Source organism: Amblyomma maculatum, chromosome 3 (genome assembly GCF_055883805.1).
Source record: "Amblyomma maculatum isolate TAMU_Amacu chromosome 3, ASM5588380v1, whole genome shotgun sequence".
Classification (NCBI taxonomy): Eukaryota; Metazoa; Arthropoda; class Arachnida; order Ixodida; family Ixodidae; genus Amblyomma; species Amblyomma maculatum.
This window is the reverse complement of record NC_139346.1, coordinates 188,150,900-188,168,266: the sequence shown is the minus strand read 5'-3', so window position 1 is coordinate 188,168,266 and position 17,367 is coordinate 188,150,900. Positions and strand designations below refer to the sequence as shown.

Sequence of the window (17,367 nt, the reverse complement as noted above, 5' to 3'; positions counted from 1 at the left end):
TGCTCCGAGTTATGTGCAAATTAAACATAAGTGCATGTTTGGTTAGCTGGAGGCATGCAGCGTATATTAAATATATATGCTGTTTTTAGCAACAACACAACTTAATTATGCACTAACATTATTATTATTATTAATTATGCACTAACTGAGCTGGTGTATTACTAAGGCTTAAGCATTGCAAAGTTACCTTTTACAAACAGGATAACAGGATTATATATATACTCCACTGCTCAGCTTGCATGCACTGAGTGGCAAATATGGGCATGCTTCCAGACCTCACCTCTGTTGGTCGTCATCCCCCCCCCCCCCCTTCCTCACTGTTATAGTTGCTCTTGCCTCGTGCTTATAGTACTTTTCACAACAGTATGAACTACAGTTGTCAAATGGAATAATATCCAGAGCAAGGAAAATTGCTCTCGGAACAGACCCAACTACACAGTTCAATGGATTCTTTCTGGTGGTTTCTCTGTTAACTTTGTCGCACACTCATTAAGCATTAGTAAATCTTTGAATGTGGGGCTGCAATGACTGAAAAAAGGAACCTAGCCGCACACTTGTGTAGTGATGTGGAAGCACTTTTTGCAACAGATTTTTCACTGATGTACTTCTTATCTGAACGAACCAAGGTGCAGATTTTCACATGTATAAGCTCCATGCAGTGTTATCTTGAAGAGAGTCTGCAAAGGAAATCCAGGAGTTCAGCTATTAGCTGTACCATTATGACTTTTTTGCAAAATGATAAAAGTGTGCTCTGCCAAGTTGTGTGTGTTCTTTGTAATATTGTAATACTTGAATGGCACATTCAACAAAAAATGGTGCAAGCAAGTATTGGTGTCCACATCTAATGACTCTGTGCTACTGAAAATTAAGCACAACATTCTTGCTTTTGCAATCAGTTTTGTTTAATTTGATGTACGGTTTGATGAGCAGAACAGTATAGGTGCACCACTCTGCCCCAACTCAGTGAAAGAACCTCTTTGAGAGGGGCTTAACCTGTCAAAGCGACTCTGGCTATGAGGGACGCCGTAGTGGAGGGTTCCGAAAATTTTACCGTTTGGGGTTTTTTAACGTGCGCCAACATAGCACAACCCAGGGGCGACTTGCTTTTTGCATCCGTTGAAAAGCGGCCACAGCAGCCGGGATTTGATCCCACGTCCTTGTGTTCAGTAGTTGAGCGCCCTAGCTACTGTGGTGACGCTCGCTGAGAGGGGTGCATACCATTTTGTAATGCATGGTTTGGGCTCGCAGAAAGCTTGGCTGCTGCACAGAGTGCATGGGTTCCCTGGGATGAAAGCTTTGGCCAGAAAAAAAAAGAATGGCAGCTAATGTTGGGTTTGGTCGCATATCTGTTCTAATGGTAGCAGAAAGAAATTTCATACCATTCATAAATAATTGGCTCAATTTAATATTGCTTCGAATGCAAACTGCCAGCAGTGATCAAAGATTAGCTGTGCAACTAAAAATTAACGCATTCAATGCACCACTGCATCCTGCTTTGAACTTACTCATTAATGCCCTTTAGTGATATTTCTGACCACAGGGGAATACAGACGTGCGACGAGATCCTCGGCTTGTGCCATAACTGGGAAACAAAAGACGCCCAATTCTGAATCTAACTGCAACATAAGCAAGTAAATTGTTACAGTCTACAGGACAAGATCTTTGTAGGAAAAGGATTGCAGTTGATTCAAGAAAACTGCTTTACATTTGCGTAGTGCCACATACTATTTCAGACGTGCTGCCCTGCCATAGTTGCTCGCAAAATCAAGCTGAGCAAAATTTTGGTAAAATGGAAATTGTATAGAATTAAGTGTTAAAAGCATGAAGAGCACCATTAGAAACGGGATCTGTCTGCATTACTCTTGTTGGTTCACTTCTCTTCGTCCTGCTTGTATTGTATGCAGAATAGTAAGAGTACAGAAACCAGCAAACAGCACGGAAACAACTTGATCCTTTCACTGAAGCAAGCTTCCATGCAACCTACACCCATAACAGAAATAATTTTGCCTTTGTATAACACAAAGTCAATGATGTCCAACCTCATGCCTAAAAAAAATGCATTTGGGCCTCACTAATATGGAACGACAGCATTATTTTCCTTTTACACCTTATGCAGAAGTAGCAGTACAGGCGATGCAACAATGTAATGCAGTTATGGCTAATAAAAGCTTAAAGCAAAAGGTATCAAAGTAGCAAATAAAATGAGTTAGTAGTGCCCGTTGCGAAACTTTCACACTTGTCACATGATAGGTACTGTGGGCAGGGAAGAGCCGAGAGGGATCGTGACTGTTGTGCAGTAATTAATAAAGGTGCACACAGGACATATCAATGTCACTACACCTCATGTTGTAATGCTAAAACAGTGCTGAAAGAGCCGAGTTCATGCTCATGACACTTCTTGTCACACTTCTAAGTTTCTGGCAAGTAAAAGACAAATTGTAGAGCAATTTTCTTTTTTCAGGCCAGCAATTATATTTGTTCCACCATGAAAACATACTCTGAGAACATGTCGCTGTTGCAGACAGAGTGGAACTATATTTAACACAAAGAGGAAGTAAACCAGTTACCTGGTTCGTAATCTGATTGCAGTGGGAAGAGTGGTGCTTCATTAAACACCCAAATGTGAGCAGCACTGGACTAGGCTTGTTTGTTGGTAGTACAGGTTTTTTATGCGAAGCATATTGCTAGAGGTAAACCACAGCCCTTCGTGACGGTTACAGCCGTGCAAAGAATGTGGAATGCTATGTCACACCACGTGATACGCTGACGTCACGACAGAGGAGAGACGGGGGTCCAGCTCGCGCCGTAGGCTGCAGTTGCACGCCGTGCGGACCACGTGGTATGGTGACGTCACACCACTTGATACGCTGACGTCACGACAGAGAAGAGACGGGGGACCGGCTCGCGCCGTCGGCTGCGGTTGCACGCCGTGCGGACCACGTGGTATGGTGACGTCACACCACGTGATACGCTGACGTCACGACAGGAGAGACGGGGGACCGGCTCGCGCTGTCGGCTGCGGTTGCACGCCGTGCGGACAACGTGATACGCTTACGTCATGACAGAGGAGAGACGGGGACCGGCTCGCGCCGTCGGCTGCGGTTGCACGCTGTGCGGACCACGTGGTATAGCGCAGGTTAATATATAAAGGGAAGACGATTGCGCTCGCCTCCAGTAGACCCTCACAAAAGGTGGCGATGACTCCAGGGAGTGCAGCCGAGCGGTGGAATGAAAAGCGAAGGCTGCGGCGTGCTGCAGAGAGCCCAGAAGAGCGGGAAGAACGTTTGGCCAAGGAGCGTGCTCGGCATGCGGCTTGGCGACAACGATGCTCCACTGATACGAGCAACGTAAAAGCATGTGTAACCAAGGAAAGAAAAGTTTAGCCAAGTGTAACCATGGAAAGCCGAGTTCAGCAATCAATATGCTTCGCATCTGACCAAGCTTAACCAAGCTAAGCCTCAGCCATTTTGTTTTGACACTACCGCCCAAATAAGAGCAGAAATGTTTTTTTACCTTGATAAAGAAACTACTGATAGTTGTATGTACTCTCATTCAATTAATTAGTTTTACACTCTTTTCTTAGCTCAGAATATAAAAACAACACAGTTCATTCCCTTAATGTCGCAAGGAATGAAACACTCGGCACTCTCAACAATGTTTGAATAAAATATACTGGGCCATATTCCCTACTCAACAAATGAAATGTGCAACGCTATGAGAGCAGTACATCGCATACTTCCATTATCATTCTTCTATGAATAATTTGGCTAGTTAGTGCAGCATATTGACAGCAAACATTGCAAAGCATCACCTCTTTCTTGGCCCTCGTGTGGCTGATGTTTTCGCGGTTTTTTATTTTATGTCTTCCATGACCACCACTCTCTTTTCCTCAGAGCAGTACATACAGCAGAATTCTGATCGTTTAAAGAGCACAGCTCTTATGTACTACTTCAGTGGTGGAGCCGCATCGCCGCTGGTGCCATTGCCGGTGTTCTTGAGTGAAAGAGTCATAAACGTAAGAGAATTTCTCAGAAAAGATAAGTCATGAGCTCTTCCCTTTCTCTTATGCTCGTAAGAAATATAAAGAGGGCTTCTGCACATAAATACATACAAGAACCTCTCAAATTCTTGCCTAATTATATATCATACAAATGCTTTACAGCTGAGATCAAATATTGCATTAGAGAGTATAGTAATCATAGAATCTTTACTACTGTGTAAATTATATTCGATCGCATTTCTTAATTTAAAATAAGGGTTTTGCATGGTTTTTGTTCTACAAATTATGAACTCAGGGTAGCATGGTATAAGTGCAGTGAGGCACAGAAGTTAATGGTTTAGGTTTAGTTTATGGGGTTTATGTCCCAAAGCAACTCGGGTTATGAGAGACGCCGTGGTGGAGGGTTCCGGAAATTTCGACCACCTGGGATTCTTAAATGTGCACTGACGTCGCACAGCACACGGGTGCCTTGCTTTTCCTATCCATCAAAAAGCGCCCATCAAAAGCGAATTTCGTCGCTGCGGCTGAGATTCGATTCTGCATAGTGGTCGCGTGCCCTAACCGCTGTACCATCGCGGCAGGGCCATTACCATGATGAATTAAGATGCATATGTACACCCTATGCAACCAAAAGACTAGTAAGGTGTTGTCCTCAAAACAACGTACTCAATTCCAAGTGCATTAGTGCAGACTGTGTCACATTGAGCATTTGTTTAGTAGGCAGTCCAAAAAAAGTGTAATCATTTGGGAGAGGGGTTTCCTGCTTATATTTAGAAACAGGCATGTTCTAGTAATGCAACTCAACAAATTTCAAAATAAAATGCCAGCAGCTCCTTTTTGCTTGCATGAAAGATTTCCCATACAAAATTCTTAGACACATAAGCCCTACAATGCATTAACAGACCTACAGACCCTGCCACTACCTTCATGTGGGCATCGATTTGAACAACACACTTTCACAATGTAACCACCCATAAAAATGGTGTACCTATTACTAAATTTAGTACAAGTATGAAACTATCACCACATAATGGTTACAGGTAGGCATGAAGCCATTACTGGACACAGAGGTCTTATAGTGGCCACATACTTTATCACTCTATACATTTATTGCGTCACCTGCGCCAGTATATTCTAGGCACTATACCTGCACCAGAAATTTAACATCTGCATTAATAATCTATGGTATAATCTCAAATGCAAACACTGCATATAATGAAATATTGTACCAGAATGGGTAGATATCTCTCTTAAAAAAAACAAACAAAAAAAACAATGCTGCTATGCACACATACTGTTACCTCTCCAAAAAAAAAAAAAAAGAACACCACCACATTCTTTTCCCTATTTGCCTACCAACCAGGGGCAGACCTCTGCCAAAATGTTTACGCTCCTCAAAAAATTGTGGAGCAGGAAGTGACAAGTTCCTATACCTTATTTGCATCAGTATATAAGTCTTTTCCCTGAACACAAACCCAAGTTAAACATGATTTCATCATTATTGTGATGTACAAGCACAACTGCCCAAGTGTGTGGTAGAGTTGACCCAGGTGCACTTTCTCTCTTTCTCATGGTGGACACCTAAACAGTGCCCTGAGAGGAGGGGTGAAGGAATGAGAGAAGAGAGAGAAAGCAGTGAAAGAAAGGCTCTGTATTAATTCGGACCACCTGAGGTTGTTTCGCATGTACCAGCAATTCGCAAGATGTCACAGGTGCTGCTATGTAGCATAAGGCATACCTTTCAAAGGGCTGTATCAATAGCCGTATAATATGCAGGTATAAGCCATGTTCTTGGTCAAAAGCACGGCAGCTATTAAAATGTACCCCCCCCCCCCCCCCTCTTCTTTACTTTCAGTTAACCGCACACCACTCATGAAGAAAAAAAAAATTGGCAGAGGCTTAGCTTGGTTAAGCCCGGTAGGTTGCGAAAGCAATACCCATGGCTACGCCCAGGTTCAGCTAATGTTTGGCTGGTGGTGGTGCTTATGGATATGCTTGTTATGGTTAGACTGTGATGGGAGCTGCCTTAGCAGTAAGCGGCATCGTAGTCATGCGCACCGCTGTCTCTCACGGACGGCGCGAGTCGGTCGCCGCTTTATTCAGCTGTATAACGTCATAACACCTGTGGCGCTCCTGGCGGAGAGAGCGGAAGTTAGGCCGCCGTTCATGCGTACCGGCGTCTCTCACGAACGCCGCGAGTTGGTCGCCCAGCTTTGAGGCGTGACGTCACACAGAGGTCATGCGAAAGGTCATTTCATGTGCACCGCCGTCGCACCGCAAAGGCTTGAAAGTGAAAGTAGTATTGCTTTCACAATAAAAAAGAAAGAGTCTGATGCCCCTGACAAGACTCCTCAGCCAATGGCGTCAACAGATTTCCATGACTTAACTGTTAATCCAGTTAAACTGTCGTCAAACCCTTCTCATCTTTCACCACGTGTTGTCACTATAGCATTCATGCCAAGAGTATCCGTCAAACTCCATTGGCTGTTAGGGCGCCACCCTTTGAAGGGCAAGCAGCTTTTTTCTCGAATTGTATCCGATTACATAATAAATATGCTTCACACAGTCCCCCAGAAACATCTAAGTCAAGGATTCTCTATTTTTATCCCCGCGGAAATCCTACTGCTTTAAAATAGTACTCACAGACTCTAGACCCCTTGCTTTCCATACATTCCAATCTTCTGGACATGCATACAAAAAGGACACACCACACACACTGCTCAAGTAAATTCTAAAATTTAACAATTACTGACTGTAAAGCATAACAGGCTACTATAATTGGTTATGAATAGAAGTAAAGTAGGTGGAGAAAAGGCAGGCAGGTGCCAGTACTTTGCCAACCACAAAAGAACTAAGGAGTTAAGAGGTTCCATGGAACCAAGGTTGAGAACCCTCAATCTACACTGTCGTTTCAATAACAGGCACTAATAGTTACTATATGGCAACCCTAGAGATGCAAAACCATAGCTGTGCAATGTGAAAATGCACTGCCTTTAACAACACAGATGTCTGCCTGTTGAAGACTGGCAACAGTCTCTGACAAAAAAGGATGAGCAAGCTATGTCATGCACAGAACTTTATTGATGTAAAAACAGTAAGATAGTTCAATGACCTGCTACATAGATAACGGGTTACAATGAGTGGGCTATGCCAACAATGGGGAGGACAGACTGGCATCTTATGCCGCAATGAACATGAACAGTTATCAGAGTGCCTTACAATTTAAAAACACCACAGCTGTGAATGGTCGATCGTACAAACTACTGCGGCCAGTTCAAAATCAAGAAAAAAAAAAAAATGATTTTGCAGGAGAAAGCCAAAAAGTGCAGACAACAGGCACTAACAGCAACCACACAAAGTAAAAGAAATGGAGTGGCTAGGAATAGTCCAGTACATGAATCCCTTGTTCAAGTACTCGAGAGGCACCGAAAGATGTCAGTCAGCCGGACAGTCGGGGTGATTCTTGACACCTGCTGCCATTCGTGGAGTGATATGCGAGCACCTTTTATATTCAAATAGGTATTTAGTGGGTCACAGCCGCCAAAAACAACGGTTGGTCTTCGGTGGGTTGATGCAGAACCCCACAACCTTCTGGCATTACCTGGAGGAATCTCAACCATCAGATAGGATCGACTGGTAACTGGCTCCCGGTCCTTCAGGCTTAAATTGATTGACTCCTGAAGCAGGCGGTCAGATTCAGTGAACTGGTGCGCCGACCATGCAGACACATTTCCAACTACTTCAGTAATTGTGGTCTGTGTAGCAATATGCTTCTCTCTTCCAGCTGCACGACTGGCGTCACTAGTGCTGGTATTGCTAACGTTCAAGTCATCAGTGACCAGTTCTTTACTCTTTGGTACTTTTTTAATCCTCTTGGTCACCATAGCAAATGGCACAGACCCAGTCGTTAGAGCAGACTCCAACATGCCCATGTTCCCCTTCCCCTTCACATTCATTAGCTCCACCCCTCCACCAGGCTTTTCATGATCTTCACGTAAGTTTTGCTCAGCAGGAGTGTTGCCACAGCTATCAGCTGGAAGTTTCTGCTGCGCACCTTTTTTCTGAATTTTACTAGCCAAGTTTGGAGTCTTTTTCTCGATTGTGAATCCGGTATCTGTTGCACAACTGCGTGAAGAACCTTGAATATCTCGTCCATTGTTATCTTTCATCATTGCATTGGTTTCCGGGCTTTGTTTTGCTGGCCTTTTGATTAGCCTCCTTATACTGGGAGGCTCCTTGCTAACCTTTTTCACTTGGACACACCTTGCAAGTTTCACAGTAAAACCGGGTCCCTTACTTGGAGAATTTTTCTTTTTCGCAATGGGGCTGTCACTTTCACTGTCCGTAGCCAATCTCTTTGTTTTCAACGCAGATATGGATCGGCCTTCAACACTCGTCGTTTTCTGCCTCTTTTTTGCAAGAGGAGTGTCACTTTCGCTATCTGATGTCAGCTTCTTGATTGAAACAGTGGGCTGGGTTTTGGGACATAACATTTTCCTCCTCTTCTGTGCAAGTGGAACATCACTTTCACTGTCAGATGTTAAAGACTTTTTTGAGCCCTGTTTCACAGGCGATGAGTCACCAGAAGACGCACCAGAAGTCTCACTGCCATGACGACGCATGCGGCTAGCGTTGCTGGTGTTGCTCTCCGCCATTTTCAGACTGATTGTTCTTTGGCGTGGAGTTCTACGAGGTGACTGAAGAGCTTCGTCCGGTACTTTTATCTCACAAGTCGAAGTTATGTCCTCTTTTGAACCAGCGCCCACCATAGCAGAGTTCGGTTTCTTCTCTTCCAGGTTCTTTTCACTGGACTCGTCTGCAAGTTCTGGTTCTGCAGTAGGTTCCGATTCTGCAACAGCACCAGTGGCATCTGAGCACTCCAAAATTTCCAGGCTTTCAAGTTCAGCAGTGCCGCCGTTGGTAGCTTCCGCTGGCTTTTCGCCGCCCTCAGAAGGAATTTCATGAGTGCACGGTACTGGAACTTCATCTCTGCCGGCAGATGCATCGGTCAACACGATGGCTGGCTCCGCTTCATCAACACTGGCTTCACTAAGCACGGTCACTTCAGCAACGCTGCCAGGAGATGAAGGCAGCGAATCTGTCTTGCGTTCCCACTGATCGCTAGAATCGAGGTTTGGTTCCCTCTCACTCTCCAAACAACCAAGGGTAGGCACTTCGGCAAGCGGTTCGTCTTTTTTAGCGGTGGCGTTCAACTCCGATATGATGTCCTCAATAGTTTCCCCGCGATCGCCATTGCGTTCGACGCTCGGTCCGCTTGCGGCGTGCATCATACTTGTGGGCTTGATGACCTTTTGCGGTGCCCCGTTGACAGCATCGCTCTTCGCATTAGATTCCATCGCTGGTCAAAAGTACACAATAGCGAATGCCTATGCAAAATGCAAACTATAGTTCCGTTCAACCGAATGACAAAAGTGCCTGCACGCGACACCAATGGCCCGGAAACTCTCTCGTTAAAGGCGACTACCCGAATGTCGGGTAATCTACACAGGAGCAACGTTACGGTTAGACGGCAAAGCGCAACAACACTGCACCAGTTCCACGTACCACGGACAATACAGTTATGTCTTCAGTGGCGGGTAAACATGGTGCGCCGTGATGGCAGCTGCACGCCCTGCCGACGCAATTATGCTTACAACCCTACGTTGGGCTTAGTCAAACAGCCACCACGACGCTGCTCACTTCACGCGCGCAAACAGACGCAGGGCAACAAGGCAGAAACTTCGAAGGTAGAATTTAGGGTACCTTTACTTGCTTTTACAGCGTTCCTTTCCTGTTTACGCCAGGTTAGCCGGTAGCGCAGCGTGGTGCGCCGGTCGCGAAACGCGCGAACGCCTATGCGTCTATCGCGAAGGGTACCTTATCTCCAGTATATTAAAGGGAACGGCTACGCTGGCATCAAGATACCGTAAAATAAAGGAATAAATATACAGAAAGGATATTACGAAATAGTTCACCAATTTATAATAACATTTTAAAAAATGTAAGAAAAAAAAATCCACTTTGATGACAACTGCCACCCCCCTACTGCCCCTACTTCAAAGGGGACGCTCCATCACTCTGTCTATCATAAAAGCGAGTAGAAATGGCGCGGTTTTCCTCAACGCCACTGATTTTGCGGGTTTTAGGTGTTTGCATTATTTGACTTTTAAATCACGTATGCTTGGACTGCGACTTTGACTGTACCCTGTTTTAGGAAGGCCTGTAGATTGCGAACTTAAAATTTGTCTCATGATTATTTTATGCTTGGGCCACCTCACCTGGCTCGTTCAGTTCTCCGGCTGCGCGTGCGGCAAACGTGAAGTGAGCAGTAGGAAATGCCGAACCAACACTGATAACTGGCGGCGTCGCAGATGCAGGTGTAATGAAAAGTACGTGCATGTGAACGCGCGCTTTTATTTTTTTTTTTATTTTTTTTTTGTAACCTGTCCATACAGGTCGCTGACCCGGTCGCGGATGCTTCAAAAGTCTCCAAAACGAAGCATGCAACAAATGCGCTTTTATTTCAACTGTAAAGAGCATGGGACACGCAGAACAATGGTTGTATCAACACAGCACTACACGTTTCAGAAACCGTATGCAATAACTTAGGACAACAGCATAGGCACTTGACTTTGTACACTTGGAAAGACCTTTACAAACACAAAATCACCGAGAAAATGAATATTTGAAGACACAAAAAAGGATGATATGCATGTTAAAAAAAAAAAAAAAGAATGGCAGATGACATGACTTAGACAAAGCTTCGAAAGCTCCACCCTTCGAAAAGCTCATTGGTCCTACAGGCTTTGTTTTCAAAGAAAATTAATTGTATGCTGTTCACTATTTTTCTGATGCATTAATTATATGGGCAGCTGGTGCATCTGCCATCCTAATAAAACAAGCAAATCATCTACATTAGCAAGTATGAGGGGTCATGCAAGCTCCATTCTCTAGGACTAGTACCAGGCAAATAGTCAATGAGAAAGTAATGCAATAAATCTGTTCTTGAGCACATGAATCCTGGAAACATTTGCTGCTGATTATATACTTCTTTTGTTACATGCCATTCTGATTATTCTTTAGTCTGATGCACCTTGAGAACTGAGGTGAGAGATCCAAATAATTCATGTACAACTGCTGCTAATAGTTTATGAAAATCAACACCGAAAAAAAAAAAAAAAATTCGAATTGATTCGTACAGAAGGTGAACTTGAAATTTAATGTAGACTGTGGAATGTGGACAATCGCAATTATATTTAGTATGTCCATTACAATGTGCATTGGAAGGCGAAGATAAAATCATAAGCTTTTGCCAATGTTTTTTTCCATAAAAATTCCGCTGCTGGTGTACAGGGTTGTCCTCTTCTAGCTATAACATGGTCACTGCTTACAAAGCACCACTGTGTCTGGCCCGACTATTCAATAAAGCTAAGTGGCAAGCCATGCGAAGCACCACCGCCGGGTCTCACTGTGCTTGTATTGCTCTGCTTTAATGCACACCTGCATCAGCCGCAATGTTGATTTGAAAGCAGCTGCTGTGTTACAGCTAGAAGTGAATGACCTTGTACATAAAGAAGCTGCAAGAAGTAGCAGGGCCTTTACAAACTTGTTGCACTAGTGAACCAAATGGTCCGTTAAGCATACTATAGTTGCACTAAGTAGTAATTTCAATGCAGTGGCAGCGATTGTAACATGGTGTGCACCACACAGTACTGAATGTGAATGCTGCAGAAAGCTGTACTGTTCGGCTGGCAGCTAGGTGTATGACCTCACTCTGACTGCTCCGATTGCTTTGTGAAGGAAGCTTCAAGAAGCTCTACCTATTGGAAGTCGCATTTAGCACAACTGTATGTTCCTATAAGGTGTTAACATAGAGAACCACGGAATCAAAATCACATCTTACTTCTTGCTGTTGACTGACTCTTAGAATTTTTGTAGAGTAACTTCTGTTGAGCTTTAAATGCACAGTCCACTCACTAGTTTCAAACATGTGGCTTCTGTAATTTTTCACACAAGAGACAAGGGAAGACCTCTTTTCTGTGCTGCAGAACTAAATAATGCATGTTCTCATTCTTATTCGTCGAATTCAAGGGTAGATTTTTACCATATGGCTGCAATTGCACTCACTGTGGGTCAAAGGCTGGCACATGGACTGCCTCTTGTGGCACGTGGTTAGGTAGGATTTGGTTGTTGCCAGTTAAATTAATAGAAATGTTTTACTATAAGATTACTTACGCTATGACCTAACACTCTCTCTCTCTCTCAGTGTCTGCTTAAGATTATAACAAGTCAGACACACAAAACTGGTAAGCAAAGTATAACCAGTAATCAATTTACAAATATATGTAATTCCAAATGACGGGATAAAAGGAAGATGAGCCATTATATTTTAAGAAGAATGTTTTTAATTTAACATGCCAAACTATGGTGTTGCATATGGGAAGCAAAAATTCTTATTTGCATGATGAGTGCTTCTGGCACCTTTCTTGACCATCACGCAGCAATAACTGCACTTTCATGTGAACAGTTGATTCAACAAGGCCAGCCTGGTCAGCTGTCTTTAGCAGCTATTGCGCAGTACAATGGACATAATACCACATCCAACCAATAAGCATCACACTTTGTACTGATGAGGACAGTCTTGCTGCCTTTGCATTTCATGGGAATGATAATCCCAGCATCCACTCTAATGCAGGAAGCTGAGAACTACTTCCACACAAATAAAACTAGCCCACAGCTCTAAAGGCTTGAAAAATTTGCACAGCCTTTTTTATAGCCACATGGGACCTCTTCTCACCCCTTCTAGTTCTCTTCTGAATTCTTCTTCCGACAAATTTTTTCTTAATATTTCTCGCCTCTATATTGACATAACTTCATTTATAGCTCCTCACCTTCATCACTTGTCTTTCCATATTAATCATGCACCTACTCCTTCCCCTGTCTCCCAACCTCTCTGTTACTTTCTCTACCCTCTTCAATGTGTCAATACAAACTACTCAGATATAATTAAAGGCTTTAGAGAGCTTTCAAACCATGCAGAGACCTTCAATTCTTAAAAATACTGCAAGTAAAAAAGAAAAAAAGCACAGAGAACCCATTAAGCAATCAAAAACCTTTGAATCGCATACCCTCAAAGCCAAATGCAATCTGGAGTAATGCTTTCGGCATTACTCCCACACCGTAGATCACGCTTTGGTGCAATCTCATAAGTGGCAAGACCCACTAGAGTGCGGTAGGACAAAATAAACAACCAGATCTTCTATATTCTGCACAGGGCAGTGCAATTTTCCTGCTTTTTGAGCATATGATGCTTACATAAATGCAATCAAAGCTGTCAGCTCAGCTGTTTGCTTTCAGACCCAGTTTGGCCAGGACTTCTTAGGTCTACTTATCACCAGAAAGCCTTTGTCCTGGAACCAGGCTAGCACATCTCACAAAACCACTGAAGGATTCGGTCAAAGATATGTTCTGTCAACTGCAGTGAAAAAAAGATGCTATAAGAGAAGTGTTATGAACACTGCTAGTTTGTCCTTTAACGTGGCTGTAGTGGTGACCAAGATACGTTTTGCCACCAGTACAGCAACGGAGGACCATTCGTGAGCTGCAGCTGTTAGCTTGGCCCACTTTTTCATTAACATGGTGTTAAAAATTAGACACTTATTGCACTTCTAGTAAGCCAAGTTGCCAAGGGCTCATTGGCATGCTCTACTGATGTACAAGCTGTCATTAATGACAGCGCTTCTTTTCTTTGTTAATTCACAGGGGATGTTTCACGGAGCATTCATTTGCAGCCACCCTCATGATAAGGGCTTGGGTCTAGCACCAGGCTTGCAGATCCTGCAGAGTCACTGCAGAGGCTGGCCGACGACACGTCCTGACAGAGTTTGGAATCGCTCATGTCATCTGCCAAGGCTTCAAGAATGTCAAGCAGGAGATCCTTGCTCAGACTTCGTATCTTTGGCAGCCTTGCAACCTGCAGAAAGGGCCATTAATGGTTGAACACGAGTTGCACTCATATATCTAGACAGCAGTGATGTCAGACAAAAAAAAAGAAAGGCAACTAGCAAATTTTTTAAACAAATGAAACTATGCAGCCAGATCTATCTAGTTTTCACTCACACTCAGGTAGAATTCTTCAGATTATTAAAAGCTATAAATGGAACTGGCCTCCATTTAAAATTGTTCTGGTCATATCATGCAACTATCACGTCTCCTATGTTGCCAAGCGCATGACAGGGGACATGCACTGGTACTAAAAACAGATGGCTGTAATTAAGAATGAATTTAATTTCTCTGTATTTTCCCCTTCAATTTTTGTTTCAATGTGCAAAAAAATTCCATGATAAATAAAAAAAAAAGTGCAATAACAACATGAAAGGGCACCAAGTATGCAAGTAATCAAGTAATCACAATGGTATTCACACAGAAGAATGTGCAGTGTGTTTGTCGAGATTGTTCCAAAAGCAGACACATCTCATTTTTCTTTCAAAAATACACAGCTTGCTAACCTTTGGATAATGATGCACAATCAGGCTCAGGGCATGCTTTTTCATGTCCGTCGCTTGGATCCTGTCGGCTGCTTCCAGGATCTGGCCATAAAGATGGAAGAGTATGCAGTGTAAGGCTTTTCTACTTAGATAAACCCAATAAACCTAATTGTAATGTAGAGAAAAAAAGAGTGAAAGAGAAGAAAGTACCTTGCTTAACTAGGGGAGTTAAATAACAGGTCACATCATGGTCTCGTACTGGAAAGGTGTGGTCACAAGGAAGTACATGCACTTTCTATAAAGATTTCTGGATTTGCATTCTCGTGTAATGTGATTCACAATGTGCTGGCACTGACTGAACGATATTGCACAATTTATAGCAATTTACCGTGCCATGATATGCAGCGCCAAATATGAATGAATTTCGGCAGTTGGCAGCCAAATGCATGTCATTTCAAGGCCTACCTGCACTACTTCGTCAAGATAATATGCCACGTCATAATAATATGCATGTACTGAAGTAATAGGCTTTATTCAGTTTATACCATAAGGTTTCATGGAATAATATTAAAACTAGTGGTAGCTCCAGTAATCAAGTCAGTACAGTAAGCCTTGTCACGTCAAGCCATGTCGAGAATGAATTTTTGCCTAAACAATGTTACCTTCAATGGTTTGGTTAATCGAATACTGACACTCTTGGGAGTTATCTCAGGCTTCAAAACTTAATGAAATTTGCTTCCCTCGCTCTGCTGAGGCACTAACCTTTCTGGAAAATGACTTCACTGAAGGTTTTGTTTTCCTTGAAATGAATCTTAAGCTTTGGTTCAAAAACACAGGCTTGCAGTGTCCTAAAAAGCATTTTCTATTGGCAGCTTGCTTTTGTAACCAAGGTACAGTAGAAAACGATAACACAGTGGCTACCACTCTTATGCCATTTTTTAATTCCCATTACTAAATGCATATGGAAATCCAATTCCTATCCTCCTCCAGTAGCATATCCAGTGTCCAGTAGCACATCAGGTAAAATCAAGCCTCTTCCATGCTACCAACAGTGCTTTGAATATAGGTAACATAATTTCGCACATAACATGTCAGAACTCTTGCCTGCCCAAATTGACTAATGATGCGTTCAGCTGAAGCTGTGAATGAATAGCAGGTCCATGTGTGAACATATAAATGACATTAGAGACCTTTAGTTTAGCGCTACCGCTTACCGCTACCGTCTACCGCGCGAGCGTCAGTACACATGCGCAGATCACCCCAGGGGCGACAGATGGCGCCACATTCCATCAAATTTTGGGGTACTCTACACGCAGGAACCAATCAGCTCGTGCTGTGCTGACAGCGCGCGGTAGTAGTAGACGGCTGCGGTAGGTGGCAGCGGTAAACTAAAAGTCTCTATTGTACTTTCTGAGTACAGTGTTTGAATCAACATAATGCAGCAAAAAGATTTCAATGAGAGTCTGTCAACTACCTCTTATGCATGATAGACAACTGGTTACGTGACAATGTGTTCATGTGTACACGTGAGACATTTTGGAATGTGCTGAAAACGGCTGTCAACTAACTGGTTATGTGACAATGTGTTCATGTGTACACGTGAGACATGAACACATTGTCACGTAACCAGTTGTTTATCATGCATAAAAGCTCACCTGTCTTCGTGAATGTGAACTTGGGCTAAACCATTATAAACAATTTGTAACATAAAGTTCCTATATTTTTTTTGAGCACATACTGGAATGCTACAGAACTCGCATAAACAAATGCTGAGCTCATTATGACAATCAATAGCAAAATATGCATGAGTGATATATGTGCATTTGCCATGAAAAAGAGATACTATGACATCTTATAGTCAAGATGCATACCTAATTTCCATTAATACAGTTGACTCTTTTTTAAATGGTAATTCAAAGGGGAACCCAATGTAAGCAATTCCTTTCGATACTCTTCACGCTGACAGGACTAAAGTAAAAGTCCGATGTTCAAATCAAGCAAATTTGAAATGACAAAGCTTTTTATGTGCATCAATATGAGACACCTCAATAACAGTGCAGTGCACCCCAACAACAAAACGATGTCTTCATGTGATTTGTAGCACCGGAGTCCAGACAAAGTCAAAAGGCCAGAGCACTGCTCCCTACTTGCCTGAATAACATTTTCAAAAGTTACATTCATCTCGAGGTTCTCCTTGCAGAAAGCCTGCAAGCGGTTGTTTGTAAAGCCATAGAAGTAAGGTGCCGAGAAGAGGTACCTGAGAAACAATGTGCGTCAAGGAACATATGTTCCACCAGCAGATCTCAATAAAGATTAGTACGCTACCACATGCACTGTTACGCAGTAATACTACAAGTTCCCCTGTCAAGCACTCTTGTCCACAGCATATTAATACTCCCCACAGACCCGAATCCTGGCCATGGTGGCCAGTTTTCGATGGGGGCGAAAAGCAAGATGTCCGTGTGCTGAGCGATGTCAGTGCACGTTAAAGAACCCCAGGTGGTCAAACGTTTCGGAGCCCTCCACTGCGGCGTCTCTCACTCTACAGCAGCTCAGGCATGGTGAGTTTCAGGCTGTGAGCAACCTATGTCGCCACTGTGCTTCGAAGCAGACCATTTGTATGCCCTCAGCAAATTTGCCTGGAGCTGTACGACACAACACAGCTGATATGAAGCAGTCCAGGTAATGGAAAATGGCAACCTAATAAAAAAACCAAACAAACAACGCTATTCGACTTCTACCAGTTACTTTCTTTCTTTCAGCATATTTCAACAGCCTTTTTCCTGATTCGACACTTTAAGCCTTAAGCTATGATATGTGGGGTCATAAAACACTAAAGCGACACTAGGGTTGTGAGGAATGCCGTAGTTGGAGGCTCGG

The 17,367-nt window shown here is 43.2% G+C and overlaps 2 protein-coding genes across 4 annotated transcripts in view; both read right to left on the bottom strand.

The window, feature by feature from the left end:
• Positions 1-7,059: 7,059 nt before the first annotated feature.
• On the bottom strand, positions 7,060-9,890 carry LOC146197204 (uncharacterized). The gene has a single exon (XM_084598993.1). It carries the CDS (start codon positions 9,355-9,357, stop codon positions 7,408-7,410), a length of 1,950 nt encoding a protein of 649 aa, XP_084455119.1. The 5' UTR covers positions 9,358-9,890; the 3' UTR covers positions 7,060-7,407.
• Positions 9,891-10,717: 827 nt separating this feature from the next.
• The window catches only part of Lztr1 (Leucine zipper like transcription regulator 1), a 32,987-nt gene continuing 26,337 nt past the window's right edge, over positions 10,718-17,367 (bottom strand). For all 3 annotated transcript variants that reach the window (XM_084598987.1, XM_084598990.1, XM_084598988.1), the window contains exons 18-20: positions 16,639-16,744; positions 14,509-14,589; positions 10,718-13,973 (exon numbers count right to left, since the gene is read on the bottom strand). In XM_084598987.1, the coding sequence (XP_084455113.1) occupies positions 13,782-13,973; positions 14,509-14,589; positions 16,639-16,744 (379 nt within the window). In that variant the 3' untranslated portion in view covers positions 10,718-13,781. The remainder of the gene's footprint in view (positions 13,974-14,508; positions 14,590-16,638; positions 16,745-17,367) is intronic.

What these genes read in the sequence shown, in the direction of transcription:
- LOC146197204 (XM_084598993.1), bottom strand. Translation starts at nt 9,357, where the DNA reads ATGGAATCTAATGCGAAGAGCGATGCTGTCAACGGGGCACCGCAAAAG.